This window comes from Taudactylus pleione, unplaced genomic scaffold, assembly GCF_031769625.1.
Source record: "Taudactylus pleione unplaced genomic scaffold, aTauple2 ptg000259l, whole genome shotgun sequence".
Lineage (NCBI taxonomy): Eukaryota > Metazoa > Chordata > Amphibia > Anura > Myobatrachidae > Taudactylus > Taudactylus pleione.
In genome coordinates, this window is record NW_028284661.1 from 688,988 (window position 1) to 706,505 (window position 17,518).

General features: G+C 41.3%; 1 protein-coding gene across 1 annotated transcript in view; it reads right to left on the reverse strand.

The window, feature by feature from the left end:
• The window catches only part of FAM162B (family with sequence similarity 162 member B), a 48,674-nt gene extending 37,001 nt beyond the window's left edge, over positions 1-11,673 (reverse strand). Inside the window, exons 1-2 of the mRNA XM_088480995.1 lie at positions 11,535-11,673; positions 10,512-10,620 (exon numbers count right to left, since the gene is read on the reverse strand). Coding sequence (XP_088337121.1) covers positions 10,512-10,620; positions 11,535-11,673 — 248 coding nt within the window. The remainder of the gene's footprint in view (positions 1-10,511; positions 10,621-11,534) is intronic.
• Positions 11,674-17,518: the final 5,845 nt, after the last annotated feature.

Below are 17,518 nucleotides of genomic sequence, written 5' to 3' on the forward strand. Positions count from 1 at the left end.
TCAGGTGGAGGTACCCAGTCTATTATTTTACACTTGAGACATGATACTTGATGTCCCCTGAGCAGGAAGTGGCATGCTACTGGTTTATCGGATTGGCCAGATGATAGTGCTGCTCTGATTGATGCTCTATGGTTGGCCATCCTCTCTGAAGACTCTAGAGGTTAATCCTACATAATATAGGCCACAGGGGCATATTAGTACGTAGATAAGGTGGTCCATCCTGCAGTGTAATTTCCATTTGATTTTTATTGCTTTCCCTGTATGAGGGTGAGCCACAGTGGGGCCAGTAATCATAGAGCTGCAGGTGGTGCAACCCCCACAGCGATAACTCCCTGGTTTCCTTTGCATGATCCTGATGGTGGATTCACCCGCTTCTGGGTTGAGTGTAGGCCGTAATAAGAGTTGTTTAAGGTTTGGTCCCCTCTTATAAGCCATCATCGGTGCTTGTGTGTCCCGAAATGGTAGTGTTTGATCTGTTTTGATGATGGACCAATGACTTTTAACTGCTTTTTCAATCTGTGGGGTTGTGTTGTTATATTCGGTCACATAAAGGAGTCGACCTTCACTTGTTTGCTTGTTTGTGGGATTGGTGATTTTGTACTTAGCTTTATCCAGGCATTTGCCAGGAGGGACTTGGAGTATCCTCTTTCTTGAAGTCTTAATGTAATCTCCGAAAGTTGCATATTCGTGTTTTTTATATCTTAATTGTTGCGTAGTACACTGAGGTACTGGGAGATTGGTAAACTGTTTTTCAATGCAGGTGGATGGTGACTTGAAGATATTAGAAATAGGTTTCTATCTGTTGGTTTGCGATAGAGGGTAGTGCCTAGTTTGTTCCCCACATGGTATATTGATACATCCAGGAAGTCGACTTTGTTTGTATCTATGTGATATGTAAATTTTACAGGGTGTTTTACAGGGTGTTCAAGTTGGTATGTGTGACCATACCAATGAAGGTAGTTTCTGACCCACTCCATAACAGGAAGATGTTGTCAATGAATCTCATAAGTAGTACTATGTGTTCACCATACTTGGGCAGTATCTCTTCATTTTCATACTTGGCCATGTATAGGTTAGTGTAGGCGGGTGCAAGAGTTGACCCCATTGCCGTGCCTGAGCATTGGAGGTAGTACTCTTCTTTATATTTAAAGTGAGTATTGCCTATATTTAAAGTGAGTATTGCGGAGGACTAATTCTGCCAAATCTATTAACAACTTGGTGGGGCTTGGTGGGTTGGGGTTGCTTGTAATGCTTGTTCCATAGCTGTGAGCCCTTCTGTATGTGAGATGATAGTATAAAGAGAGCTGGATAATTGGCTGAGACAGAATCAGTTTTAAAATTAGATCGGAGTGATGCCATCTTGCAAATGGCAACAAGACTCCATCTTAGAAATAGGTCACACAGCGCCATTTTGTGAAAACCTCATAGTACACAAAACACAACGCAAAATTGCTAATAAGTAGCATGGCCAGCTTTTTAACAATCTTCCCCAAACACATACCGACGGTGTCTGACATACATAAAAATGACTTTCCAACACATTAAAATCACCACAGACTTAAATGTAAAGAAATTACTGTTTTCTGCAACTAAGGTTTAGTACATGATAAGCAAACCATATTTGGTGTTGTACTGATCTACTCAACTGTCTCAACAGCTTTCCGGTGTCATCGGTGAGAAGATCGCAACATGCATTCTCAACTTATGGACTGTAGAGAGTTAAAACACTAAAATGTACTTTGTAATATTAACAGCTTAGATTTGCATGCGGTGGGAAAAAGGAGACAAAAGGCTGTCGGAGGCTCATCTGTGTCCATTTGAATCAACCTGTTAAATATCCTGTAACAGATGGACGCATACTGGGAACCAATGGAACCATGCCACACTCTTTAGATCACAGCGTGTAACCTACTGTTTTTATGTTGAATATTACACTTTGTGCATTGGAAACACATTTCAATATCTGAAAGTTTTTATTTTACTGTATGACTGCGTAAGCAAATAGCGTCAACTTAGAAGGTATAGGCAGGAGCGTATAAAGGTTTAGAAGGTATAGGGAGGATTGTTCAGAGGTTTAAAGTTAGTATCGTTAGTTGGGGCTCATCGAGTGAAGTCACGATACCAATTTACAAGATAAATATATGGTTATCAATCTCTCATCAAAGGGTGGAGTGGCCACACACAGTTTACCTGCAACCACTTGATGCTGAGAGATCGCTCTCCATTTGTCGTGTGAGTTAAGGTACGCTGACTAGAATCCAGGGACAAGAAAGGAAAAAGTTTGTTTTCCTTTGTTGATAGAATTGCATGCTAAAAGGGGTACCGCAGTATTGCGTACATGGCTGGGTCGCATTTTTGCATATGCAGCAGAGACGCATTTTTGCATATGCAGTTAAGGGTAACAGTCATATGGTTGTGTAGTGGTCGCATTATTGTGTATGCGACTAGTCGCACAATAGCGTATACTTATTTCCGGTCTTGCGGCCACATGTTTTGAAACAAAGCCGTTGAGATTACTTTATCAATTGTTGCCAATAACTGGGTTAACATGTATTTTTCTGCACAGGAAAAAAGTGTGTAACTGTGAGTATTTGTTTAGGGTGTAACACGGGACCTAAATGTTAAGGGTATCGTAGGACCCTTAAGTGCTAGGCGCTGGAGTTGGCCTAGTCACTCGGTAGCAGCTTACCATTTACTTTACACAAGGCAGGTATATGGGTTGTTATTTTTGTTAGGGTTCGGCTCCCGGTGTGATTATAGTATTCAGTAATCAGTGTGTGATAATCTGTTAGGCTTATTTGAGCACTATAATTGAACCACATAGTTTTGGCTAAACTGTGATTGTGAACTGGTGAGAGGGTGGACGAAATCAACTGGAAAACAAAGGGTACTTTGCTGCCCCCTAGCAGTTGGAAAGTAGTCAAAAAGGGATTGCTGCATGGAAGCGGCCTTTCTTTCATAGGTGAGTGGAGGCATCTAGAGGTCTTCCATAGGGTTCGTGGATACACCCTTTTTCCAAGGCGTCCACAGGTAAGTGAAAGTATCTTGACTGTCTTTCACCAGTTTAAATCTTTATTTAGAGATGTTAGACAATGATGTGCTGCTAATGGAAGCGCCGCTTGGATCGGCCCGTCGTATTATGCATACTAAGTATGGTGCTTATGCAATAAGGTATTGTGACGTATGGTTTAAGATAATGATGAAAAGTGTTAGACCATTTCCTAGAATTGGTAGCTTTGATAAGGATGCAAAATATTACAAATGTTTAAAATTGTGGCAGCATGAAGTGGATGCATGGTTTAAAAATGTGCAAGCGTTGCAAACTAGTGTTGCGATCACATTACCAGAAAGTACACCCGCGGTGCTAAATTGCAATGCGTGCGAGACGCGAAATAACGTGCATGTGCAGCAAGGTAGTGTTGCAGAAGGTATTGCCAGTGGTTTACGTGCACCACCACCACCTTATGTGGATGGGGGTGCAGGTACAGTTATTGAAAAAACCCATAAAAATGTAACAAGTAATTTGTACCCTCTCTTAAGTAACCATAAGGAAAATGTTTTTGATGTGGATGATGAGTCTATTGTTATGTGTGCCATTTCCCATGCTGTACACATTTTAGATGCTCCACCACGACAATCACAAGTGGTGCCGCCATCTCCATCAGTGATAGTACAGGAAGTGTTAACATCCACTGCACCCGTAGAGGAAGTTGTTAACCCTATATGTAGCAGTAACAGACTAAACCCCCAGCCAGGTAATAAGGTCAAAAGTAGCAGTGTGGCCGGTCTGCATACCATCCAGACAATAATTGTTCGGAATGGGAATGCGGATGCTAACGGAGCAGTGCCCACAAGGGAAGTAGTAATGCATTGTCCTTGGTCAAGATTGGAGCTAAATTCCATAATGAATGAATTCCCCGATCCCAAAAAGGAATTAGCCAAATGTCAAAGATTTTTGCGAAATTTTGGGTAGTTCTCACGAGCTAACCAACAAAGATTGGCGAGTAGTGTTAAGGGCTTGTCTACCACACAATACCAATGTGACAAAATTTATAATGGATTGTGTATTGGATGGAGATGTTCCCTTAACAGACAAAATTAATCAAGGAAATATTTCCAGCATTGTAACTCAATTGGGTGTATATTTTCCAGCAGTAGTTAACTGGAACAAAATTTTCACCATAAAACAAAAGGAGAGTGAATCTGCAGAAGATTATTGTGACCGGGTTCTGCAGGCTATCACCCAGTACACTGGGTTAGAAGATATTAAACATAGCACTCACCACAGAGGAATGATTGCCACTATACTCATGGATGGTCTTAAAGAGAACCTAAAGACCCGGGTTCAGACCTCACAGCCTGGCTGGAGGGGAGTCACAATAGATACCCTCATAGAATCCGCTATAGAACATGACAAAAACATATCTAAAAAGAGAGATACCCAGAGCGAGAAACTAATGGTTGTAAGTATTCAAGCTCTAGAAGGAATGACGGTAACATCACAGCCAACTGACACACCTGCACCCACATCCGCACCTGCACCTGCACCTGAACAGTTACACGTCCTCACTAATCCCACACCACTGCAAACACAGCCCTACCCCACTTATCATACACAACCACATGTCCCATACTACCCTCAAACTCCATATCTCCCACAATATCCTTTCCCTCAATATCCTTACCCATACCCACCAGCTTTCTCTCCTGCTCAACCTACACAACAATCTTTTCCTTCATCCAAGCCACGAAAGTGTTATAATTGCAACCAGCTAGGACATGTAAGTAAGAACTGTACGGTGAAGAGGATAGGATCCTCTAATCAGGGAGCATCTGGATATCAACATAAAGGATATACACAGAGACCAGCAAATATCCAACAGGCACCAGCTCCAACTGTGGCCGTTAATGCTTTATTGGAGAGTGGGAGCCAATGCTAGGAGTTGGGTCATACCTGTGGTCTACAGATAGACAGGTTGACGGGAAGTACTTGGGAAAAACTGGTAATGGTAATTGATGTAACTTATACACAATCTCTGTTCTGCTTTCTTCCCTGTATCCTAACACCCTGACTGTCAGTATCTTTTTGTTTTCACATAGGGGGAGGTGTACACCACACATGGACATGAGTGTCCCATGGGTTCATAGACAACCCAGTATCTTCTCCCAGGCCTTATATGACTGTTTACAATCTTTTCAACCTGCCAATGGATCTGTTCTGATACAATATAAGGATGATTTATTGTTGTGCCCTGTTTCATTTATGCCCTGTTTAAATTATACTAAACTGTTGTTCTTCATCTCTCACACACAGGACACAAGGTTACTAAGGAAAAATTGCAGCCATGCCAGGCTAAGGTCAAGTACTTGAGAAACTGTCCAAACCCAGGGGCTGAGACACTACCTAGAGCAGTAGCTATTAATAACAGGGTTCAATTGTACAAAAGGTTGTATGCAGATACGGTATCCCAAGAGTATAGGGATACTCATTTCACAGGTGTGGTCATCCAGAAGCATGTGTAAGTTGCTGAGTAATAGTAGCACCAGGATCACCCCCAGGCCCCCTCTAAATCTGTCCCCCTTTGAAATGCTGTTTGGTAGACAACCTCATTTGATTATAAGTCTGCAGGAAGATTAGAAAGGTAACAATGAGGTAACTGTAAAGTATCTTATATCAATGAGTAAGCAGTTAAAACAGCAGCAGCAGAAACTGAAATTGTTGTCACCTGATATGCCAGAAGCAAATTGTCATAATGTCAAATCTGGAGAATTTGTTATGATCCAAAATTTCTTATGCTCAGGTTGTCCCATAGATCGGTGGGAAGGTCCGTATCAGGTGTTGCTGAAGGTGGCCGAGAGAGATACCTGGGTCCATTCCACTCACTGTAGAAAGGTCAACCAACCTGTGGAGATACGGGGCAGAGTTGAGGCAGATAACGTGAACCTGTCGATTGCGAACCTGTTCCGGGAGGGTTAAAAGGTGCGGTGAGATACCTGAGCTAAAGAAATGTGTAGATCAGTGCTTCCAGCAATGGAGTGGTCTGCTGCGGTCATCCTAGTTCTTTCTTCCAGAGTTTCTGCTGTGATGATCTGTTTGGGGATATCCAGTTTCTGTGATGGAGGACAGAGGATGGAGAGGGGAGCTGATAGTGATATCAATGAAGTGGAGTTGAGAGGAGGAGTACTATGCCAAATCAGGGGAGTATCTGACCAATCTTAGTACCATAATTGTTATGTTATTTGGGAAGAATACTTCCAGAAGTTATGACCCTCACACATGTTGAAATGCTTGGTTTTCATAAAAACACACCATCACCATATCTTCACATGCAGTATAAACACAGAGGCAAAAGAAATATGATACCTGGTGATGTGCATAAAGCCACTCAGTTAATTAGTGAGACAACTGGCTTTCAAATTTTAGTAGCTTTGGATCCCACCGGGATCGCTCGGGGTACAGTAATTTTAGATATATCCAAAATTTTGCTAAATTGATAGATAATATCACCAAGATGTATGATGACACCTTCAGGTATACAGGTAGGGAATTGCAAGTGTACAAGAAAGAGCTGGTGCAACACAGACTAGTGTTAAATTATTTAACAGCTGTCACTGGGGGGTACTGCGTAACTTGGGCCACCCAATTTGGAGTGAAGTGTTGCACTTATGTCACGAATGATACCAGCGACCCCAAGGAAGTGATAGACCGGAAGATGGATGAATTCTGCAGCTAAAATGGGAATTTCGGAAGAACCATAATGCTTCAGTGGCTGAAGTAGAGGAGAAAGTAGAGGAATGGGTTTCATGGTTGAACCCAGTGAAATGGTTCTCAGGTTAGGAGAGTGGGTCCAGGAAATAATCGCAAGCATAGGTAAACTCCTGATCCTCATACTGGTTGTCATCATAATAATTGGCATATGTGTCAGGTCTGTTCCTACTGTGTTGAAGTGTGGAAGATGTAAAAATAAGGTAAACCGGAAGAAAGAAATTATGATGGTGGTCAGTAATGACAATATGCATACTGAGGTAAATATAGAAATGCATTACAACCCTGAACTAGGAAATACCATCATATAATGTATTATATTTAGACATGCACAAAATGTATTATTAAAATGTTATTTAAAAACACCTCAAATAATGTAAGTCCCTATATCCCCCACAAGACTTCCTTTATAGGATAGGTGCATTCCCACACCTTTCCCAAGATCATCCAGGATCCGCGGTGTGCGTATAAAGGTAGTTTTATGTCCCCTCCTAGAGACACGTTATTGATGAATTAAGAACCACCGTGTGCCATCCCATACTATAACATTAAAATATGTCAAAATGTAAGTCTAAAATAAATGTAAGACTAGTGTACGATAGCATGTTGGTTGCTATCAAAGGGTGGACTGTCGAAGCTGGATCAATTTTAAAACTGACAGAATCAGTTTTAAAATTAGATTGGAGCGACGCCATCTTGCGAATGGCGACAAGACTCCAGCTTAGAAATAGGTCACACAGCGCCATTTTGTCAAAACCACATAGTACACAAAACACAACGCAAAATTGCTAATAAGTAGCATGACCAGCTTTTTAACTATCTTCCCCAAACACATACCGACGGTGTCTGACATACATAAAAATGACTTTCCAACACATTAAAATCACCACAGACTTAAATATGAACAGCACTAAAAAGTAGCAAATTAGTGGTGTTTTCCCTGCATTCACATTAACACATAGCCGCGGTTAAACAGTGCACAACGCAAAATAGCTAATTATTAGCACGTTCAGCTTTTTAACGATCCCTACACAACCAATACCGACTTAGTCCCATACACTCAGAGATACCTTTCCAGCCTAGTGTTGCTCGCTAAGTACCCCACAGACCCCCAGACGCACAACGCTATTTAGTGTCATTCTCCCTTGCATACATACACTTAAAGCAACAGTTCCGTAGCGCAAAAGGGTTATTATTATTCAATTCAATCACAATGCCAGCATGTAAAAAAATTACTGTTTTCTGCAACTAAGGTTTAGTACATGATAAGCAAACCATATTTGCTGTTGTACTGATCTACTCAACTGTCTCAACAGCTTTCCGGTGTCATCGGTGAGAAGATCGCAACATGCATTCTCAACTTATGGACTGTAGAGAGTTAAAACACTAAAAATGTACTTTGTAATATTAACAGCTTAGATTTGCATGCGGCGGGAAAAAGGAGACAATAGGCTGTTGGAGGCTGATCTGTGTCCATTTGAATCAACCTGTTAAATATCCTGTAACAGATGCACGCATACTGGGAACCAATGGAACCATGCCACACTCTTCTATTGTGTTGCTTATCCCTGTAAGAGTATAAATGTGCGTACCGACTCCAATCTGTAGTCTTCATGCTGATGCTGTTGATGGAGGTTTCTTATGGATGCCGGTAACTGGTCCCAGTGCGCGTGCGTATGTATAACTGTACCTTGGGTCTGTATAATTTTTTTGCGCAAAATTGTCTTTAGATCACAGCGTGTAACCTACTGTTTTTATGTTTAATATTACACTTTGTGCATTGGAAAACATTTAAATATCTGAAGGTTTTTATTTTACTGTATGACTGCGTACGCAAATAGCGTCAACTTAGAAGGTATAGGCAGGAGCGTATAAAGGTTTAGAAGGTATAGGCAGTATTGCTCAGAGGTTTAAAGTTAGTATCATTAATATATATATATATATATATATATATATGGAAAGGTGAAATTGAATTTTGGCGCTCCGTATAGGTTATGGTGGTTGCAACTTTCTGTCATAAATTCTGAAATATTGAGATTTCTTATCGCACTGTTCTCCTTTCAACAGGTGGCAGCTCAGGGCCTGATTCAGTACCATTCACTATCTGCGTACGCTCGCTGGATGCGTATGCAAATTGTCAAAGTGATGCCATGGGAAGCGATCGCTCGCCAAGGCATAAGCATGCCCACCATGTCTTAGCGAGCGGCCACTTTGTGTATGTGCCTGCCCAATTGCACAGGCAGAGCCTCCCACCAGCACCACGTCATCTCCAGGAAGTGTATTAAAACATTGGTACATCGAGCACCATCGGATGTGAATGCAGTGTTTGAGGTAGCTTTACAGTCAATCAGTCTAAAAAAAAGGCAAGTGACGTGTACTATGACGCTGCCTGTTAATTATGCATGCCTCTAAAACGGCATTGAAACACTCTGGCACGCCTGCGTTCGCATCTCCTACCCCCCCCGTTATTAGTGTCCTGCCCCTGTTACCACCCACAAACGGCATCTAAACAGATCATCATACGTCCTCCGTATACATCAGCAGTCTGTTGCTGCTGCTGTTCCCAAAGAAAGGACGACTGTCCATCCTCTGTTTCTTACCTGGCTAAGTGTAACATGAGAGGGTCACATCATACAGGGTCCTATCCTCATCTGCTGCTACCAATAGAGCCTCCATTGCCTGGCCCAGACTGAAGTGTTGAACAAAGACCATCTGGCTGTCTTCACTCTGATCAATCCCCACCTCCTCAAGAGCTAATAATATGAGGTTGGAAGAGCTTTTAATTAGTACACCGCACCAGCTGGATTATTCCTACCTCTTGTAGGTTGAAGACAAGTGGGAATGGTGTATTGGAGTGTAAGGGGACTGCTGATGTATACGGAGGATGTATGATGATCCATTCAGATATATTAGATACGCTTACCTAATAACCATATGAAGGGTACGAGCAATTAATTGTTTATTATTAGTATTGTTTAAAATACCACACTATCAGGTGCTCTTCCTGTACTGTTACATATATATATATATATATATATATATATATATATTATATGTATACAGTTCTATTTTTCAGCAGGAACTCAGTTGTCTGGGTTTTCATTTTATTGTTATCTTACTAAGGGGCCTATTCATCATCACTTAATTTGCATGCACATTTTCACCTGCAATTGTAAAAATTAAGTTGTCGGGCCATTCACCAAGAAGATAAAGCAGGAGATGTCACAGATGCGGATTGTCCCACTGTCCCCATACATTAGCATGGGGACAGAATTCATCAAGCTCCGAAAACATTATACTTTTGGAGCTTGACTGCGGGAACATTCACCATCTTCAGATCGCGACTGCTCCTGCTCCGGCATTGCAGACAGTGAAAACTCTTATAAAAATCTCCATGGATCAGTATATAACTCAAAAAAAAAAGCTTAACATTTTAACTTCTTCCCATAATGCTACCAAGGTTACACTGATGTAGATAACATATGGGGTGGACTTGTCTTGTTAGCAAATATGTTGTTTATTGTCTCATTTGCTTAATCTTCAATGAAAATATTGCTCACATTATATAATCGGCACAATTTCTGTTTCAATTCTTTTTCTATAACTCTTATATTCTGTAATTTATGTTAATCTTACAGGAACTAACTATATTAATAAATGTGAAGAAATACATCATACTGTATCTTACATCAATTCTTATCAATTGCAATATCTATTGGTAAAGTAATTTTTTTTTAATGCTTACGGAATTGTTGGTGGTATGTCCTCTCCTGATCTATAGCGTCCTGTCCATCTCAGTATCTTCTTATCAAAACCATTTGGTCTGTAGCTTGAAATTTCACTCTTTATGTCATCTAGGAATATAAATATACCAAAACCAGTACACAGACAGATAAGCAATGATCTACAAAACATGTTTTCTTTTTTGCCGTAATGGAACATTAACCCATGATGTTTAGTACAGTAGATGATGTTTAGTACAGTAGTAAATTTGGAGCACCATACCTAAGATATACTTTAAAATATATTTACAAAAATATCCATATTTCCCCAGGCTGCCCCTGGCATTTCTCCCCACATTATATTGTCTTACAGACCCTGCAGTAAGCAGTAATAGTAGAAAAGGAATTGTACTTATGTATATAACATGATCATTGAACTACAGCAATTATTAACCTTTTTGTCTTTATGGTTTATGAAGCTTTCGGGATACTTGTTTCCAAATTTCTAATTACCATATTTTAAGATGATCTCTGAATGAATTGCAGTTGTGGTTACAGTGTCACTTGGAATATAGTCTAAAATAACTTTAATAACATATTCCAGATACTTCATAACATACACATTTATATTAACATGCATGCTAATAATTCATCCTTTATACAATGTCTATTTTTTTTTATTTTACTACCAAACCAGTATACAAGACTTTCAGCAAATAATTACAGCATTCTGTAAACAAGTTGTATCAAAGGAAACACTTATTCTTTAAATTGGAAGGTCATATACAGTATTAATCAGTTCCTTTTATCAGCCATGTTTTTTTTAGTTCAGGTATACTAATAAGAAATGTAAAGTCATTACAAACATGTAAATAATACAGCAAATTGCAGTTTTTTTCTAATATAATCAAGGCAATTGTATCCTTCACAGAAATAGAATGTTTCTTAACATGTATTTTTTTGTAAGACATATGCTTTTCATAGTTAATGACATACTTTCTGTGTATTATCTCATAGAGTTCAATAACAATTATAATAGATCGTACCTCCAGAATTCCACTCAGTAGAGTAATATGCAGGAAGAAATTGCCTTTGTTTTATTTGGTTTGCAGTTGTCATACCAGCAAATTTAGTAATGATCTTGCTTAATCTCTCGCATCTTCTTGTTGCCCCAAACGCAAACATAGTTTCTCAGATTCAATGTGAAGTGCTGTTTGATGTGCCTTAATATTCCTAGCTTGGAAATAAATGGTATTATGGAAAAGTGCCAGATCCATTTTTTTTTATTCTTCAATTACGTCACTGCTGTATATAGTCCACCCTCTGATCCCTAGACTTTGTGTTTCTGAGTCCTGAGATCCTGAGAACAGAAATGTAAACATTCTAGTTAAACTAAATGTTGGTAGCAATAATAGCCAATGCATTGAAACACAAATTAAGATTATGAATGAGATTGTTTTATTATGAGGGAAAACCCTATCAAGTGGGTCCTTAAATGTTTCCATTAGTTTAGCACATACAGCAGCCAGGTTTTCAACTATGGTACAGTGCTTGTTATACAAAGCAAATCACTTATAAATGTAACACAAAAATTCAGAGATGGATTTGCATCCAAAACTAGAAAATGTTTTTGGTAGATTTGAAGGCATTAAAATTAAAAACCAAAGTATATTTACATTGCATGTGCAGCTGGCATATCTAGTAAGTATGCTTTAGTTTATCATTTGAGATCCTTCAACTTTATACTTTTGGTGGAATCATTTAATAAGACTTTAAGAAGCTAATTTAAATATCAGATATAGCAAATATAATTCTAAAACAAAGATTAAACATACCACATATCCACAAGTCAGAATATACACTCCATATCCAGACAATGCCCCAAAGACATTTCAATATACTTTAATAATACACCAGACTGGTGAGATAAGCCAGCTCTCAACCATCTTCACCTTAGTTGTTCCTCACCTAACCTCCTTTAACCACCAGCCTTCCTTAAACTTGTGTCCCCACTTACACCGACTCCTTCCCCTCTGCTCCTCAATTTCCTGTCTTCCTTGTCAGTCACCTACTACCACTACCTTATTCCTCACTCTCATAGCAACATTAATAATGTCGCCTGCTGCTTTGGCCTACACTCATCCGACTTTAGTAGATAAAGTTACAGGCTACATTAAATATGCAATCATAAGTACTATGATTGCAAGAATTGTTAAGCAGCTGGGCTGCTGATACTAATTTAGCCTGCAGTTTCAGTTTACTTATGGTGGTTACAATTTGTCCTAAGCCTGGGGAAAAACTACTATCAACATATGCTGCCTACAGCCACTGGTTTGTCTATAATGGGTGCAGGGTGTGCAGTGCACACAGGAACCTTGGTCCAGGGGGGCCCACACTGCACACCCTGCATCCATTTCCTTTAATACTTACCTCTCCATAGTCCCCTGGTGGCAGCGGAAGCGTTGTGTAAAAAATCACTAGGGAAATGGCACAGAGGCCATTTTTCCTGTGGACTGCGCATGCCCAGTAGACTCTGTGCCAGTGTCTACTCGATTGTGCCACTGTAAAGAAAGAAGTGGGCCCTGGAGGGAGATGGCACACAGGCCCCTCCTCACTTATTATGCCTTTGCCTACACCAGTAAGCTGCTGAGCAATGGCGCCAATACGGGGTTCTGGGGGGGTGCAGACTGCACCGGGTGTCATCCTCTGGGGAGTGACACCAAAATGACTGCTCTCCCTCGGTGCTGCACTGTGATGTTATTGTGCAGTGCCCGGTTCTGATCACTGGCTAGATGCCGGCAGTGCGGGGAGAGTCTCTGGGGGCAGTCCGGCATCTCCGAGAGTGCTGGGTACACCCCCAAAGTGACAAAACGTGGTGTGCCATGGCCACACCTCCTTTTTGGACACACACACCTCTGGCACTTGTACGCTGTCACTGTTCCCAGTGCTGCCACTGCTGCAGGAGGATTTAGTTTAGACTGCAGCATGGGCCCAGATAAGTTAGACATGATTAGACACAGACTGCTATAATAATTAAATACAGCACCACGTCTGCTAGGGAATTTTTATACATGATGTATTAAACAGGATGTAGTTCACAATACCGACTGCTGAATGCTGGCAAAGGATTCATGATAGGCGTCAATATACCAAAGCCTATCATAATCCCGACTCCAGAATCCAGGAGGACGCGTGCCCGAACAAGGTAAGTACGGGCCACGTGTTCTCTTAGCCGCTGGGGGGGGGTTAGGTTTAGGGCAGTTAGTGGGGTTAGTGTTAGGTTTTGGGAGGGGAGGTTAGTGTTAGGCACCCCCAAGGAGAGGTTAGGGTTAGTCACCCCCCCGGGAGGGTTAGGTTTAGGGAGCGGTAAGGGGGTTATGGTTAGGGACCCCTGGGGGAGTTTAGGGTTAGGCACTAGGGGGGAGGTTAGGGTTAGGCACCACTAAGGGAGGGTTAGGGGGGACACAGGGGAGGTTAGGGTACTTACCTGCCTCTGTCAGGATCTTCATCCTGTCGGGCAGCTGCCGCCGACATTTCAACCCATTCCTTAATAAACAGATTGTAAATAGTCTTTTCAGCTGTGATCATTTTGTAAACTAACTGAGAAATGTAAAAAGAATATTCTACAAAGTGGGACCAGGAGAGAGCTGAAGATAATGAAGTAGGCCAGCTGGGAACAGGGATTCAAAATATTTTCTTTGCATCAGGGGCAGTTTACGAGAGATTGCAGGCTGGCCTCCTTTGCTCTGTGATGCAGTAGACTCTGGCATTGTGCCAGACTCTACTGCACATGCGCAGGTTTCCGGTAACATGGCAACCATGCCATGGTCCTGGCGACTTCTCTTTTTTCCATGCTCAAATCTCCGGGAAATAGCCAGCATGCCATTTTCTCTGTTGATTTCTGCTGCTACATGGGTGCAGGGTGTGTGGTATTGTCCCCTGGACCCAGGAGCCCATGTGCACCGCACACCCTGCACCCATTATAGATATGCCAATGCTTGTATTAAGTAGAGCAGAGGACTGTTTCTGGGAGATCTCTGTGCATCAGGAAAAGCTTCCAGAAACAGGAATTAATGCTTATACCAAATGCATGTATTTTTACTAGTGAGAAACATTTAAAATACCTATCATGTGGTGTCAAGGTTTTTTTATTAAGAACTAATGCAGATATGGGGTGCTACCTGTGCACCTTGCAGAAATTAGGGGCACAATGACCTAGTTGCAATTGTTACTTCAATTTATTGTATTTCAAGTTTGCTTTTTAATGGGAAATACTAGACATGTTATTATAAAGTACTGATAAGATCACAACTGGTAATATACAAGAAATTAGTTTTATTTAGCTCAATGTTATGAGACTTCAGCATGTTAACTAGTTAGATCGATAGGAAAATCACTTTGCTTACTGTTCATTTGCAAACTAGCTATAGGCCATTTCTTCAGTTTCTGAGGGTTGGGTACGGGATGCGGCACATCCTGGAGGGGATGAATTGAATAGCTCTGTGTGAGAGGGCATCATATGTTGAATACATATATGAATACATTAATTGGGCAGTTAATTTGGCAGCATGAATGGTAAAATGGCTAGAATTGCTGCCTCACAGCCCTGAGGTCCTGGGTTCAATTCCTACCACGGCCCTAACTTTGTGGAGCTTGTATATTTTCCCTGTGCTTGCGTGGGTTTCCTCTGAGTACTCCAGTTTCCTCCCACAGTCCAAAATATACTGGTGGCTTAATTGGCTCCTGACAAAAATTAACTATATTGTGTATGTGTGTGTGTAAATGTGGTAGGGAATATAGTTAGTAAGCTTCTTTGGAGCAGGGACTGATGTGAATGGTGAAATATTCACTTTAAATATGCAGAATATGTGTGCGCTATATAAATGATAAATAAATAATTAGGGCAAATACCGCGAAATTGGCCATAAAAAAACCTAAAAAGCTACAATGGCCTTTTAATGAAATTTGTCACAACTCAGCAGCATGAAGTAGGCACATTCTGATTCATTTTCTGGTTTGCCAAAGCTGTCCTTGAGTCCCGGGTATGACAGAATTTTGAAATGTGTGTGTACTTAAAAGAGGATGTGACTGAAGGTGCTTGGGAGGTGGCCAGATGGAGGGGGAGTTGGCCAGGGAGGAGATAGGGGAGGCCAAGAGATGTCGGAGATAAAAGAAGAGGAAGCTACAAGTGAGAATAATAAACAAAATTTACAGGCCCCAACAGAGCCCCCTGCCCTGCGGTGCCCTGTGCTGTGGCACATGTCGCACCACCCTAGTTACGGCCCTGCTCTTAGGTTCAGTTATGTGGTGGATGATAGGGCTGTGCTTATTTTTGATTGGCAGCCATTAGCACTGGTTTAGTCTATCACACTGGCTACAAGTCCATGGCACCCAGCTTGGAAACCACTGGTATAGACAATACAAATTACACACAAATATAAGAGCAAGAAAATAATAGAAATATTAGCAATAAGCATATACAAACTGTACAATATACTCTAAGGCAGAGGTGGGCAATAAGCGGCCCCCCAGCTGTTGTAGTACTGCACATTTCAGCATGCCCTGCCACAGTTTTTCTAATTGACCATGCTAAAACTGTTTCAGGGCATGCTGGGATGTTTAGTTCAACAGCAGCTGGATGGTCACTTATGCCCATCTCTGCTCCAAGTGGTATATTTACTAAACACAGTGGTTTTTGAAGGATTTAAACAGCTATAATATTAAAACCAGTTGTGTTTTGCATTTAATATTATCATCATTTTATATTCTGCAGGAAAAACTTGGTCACTATCTGTGGATTTAAAAATGCTCGTGAAGAAAAAAAACATTATTAAATATATATACGTCCAGGTTTATCACAATTCCCATTTTTAATGCTGATCTAATAAATAATTTTGCATAAATTGGAAAGGTGAAAATATAAATTTTCACCTGAATTTAGCATTATGTCCTTGCCAGGAGGCTGGCTCTGATTAGAGCCAATCGTAGTGAAGAGCTACTGCTCATGTACGGCCATCAGCCGGCGCAGGCGTCATCAAGAGTCAATGGAGACAGATTCGGAGGATCCCACTCTGAAAAAATCAATTCTATAACAGCCCATAGGCTAGTACAGTACAGCAGTCCCATAGAATCATACGAGTGGCTGCTTTGCGGTCGGAAACGTAGCTCCTCCATGGTATATCGGCATGCAGTCGGGATGCCAACGGTCTAAATGCCGACCATCAGCATCCCGACTGTCTAATCCCGGCAAGGGTCCAATGACAGGCATCTACATCCCGATACCTGTCATTTTACCTATGCCGGGAACCCTACGCCTGGCATCCCGATCCCTGGCATCCCGATCAAAGGTAAGCCGGGTGCCAGGGGGAGAGGGTTAGGTTAGGGGCTCCCAGGGGAGACTTAGGGTTAGGCAGCCCCTCGGGAGGGTTAGGGTTAGGCTAGGGGAAGGGGGGGTTAGGGTTAGGCACCCCCAGGGGGAGCTTAGGGTTAGGCACCCTCCCGGGAGACTTATGTTAAGGCTGTGGGGAAGAGGGGGTTAGGTTTAGGCACTTAGAGGGGGGTTAGGGTTAGGCACTTGGGGGGGAGGTTAGGGTTTGGCACCCCTAAAGGAGGGTTAGGGTAGGGTATTAGGTTAGTGGTACTTATGCAGCCGGCGGTAAATCATACCGATCCCATGACATCCTGGGGATCCTTAACATTTGCAGAGGTTGTCCTTCAAATTTTCTTTAATAAATATGTCTCAGTAGCCAAAACAGATTCACTTGCTGGTTTTGAAAAGCTTTTAATGATTTCAGATAATCTATATGCTTAGGTGAGACCTACTTAAATAACTAATCCACAACTCTCAATTCTTAATAAATATATCAGTACTTTAGCTGTACCAGTTAATATTACAAGGTCTATTAAAATTTTCAATTTCAGGTTGAAGTTGTTTCCACTGGAAGTCTTTATAATCATAAATTCACTATAACTGTAATATATTTAATAGAGATGTGCGAGTTCGGTTTCTAGGAAAACGAAAACACCCGAA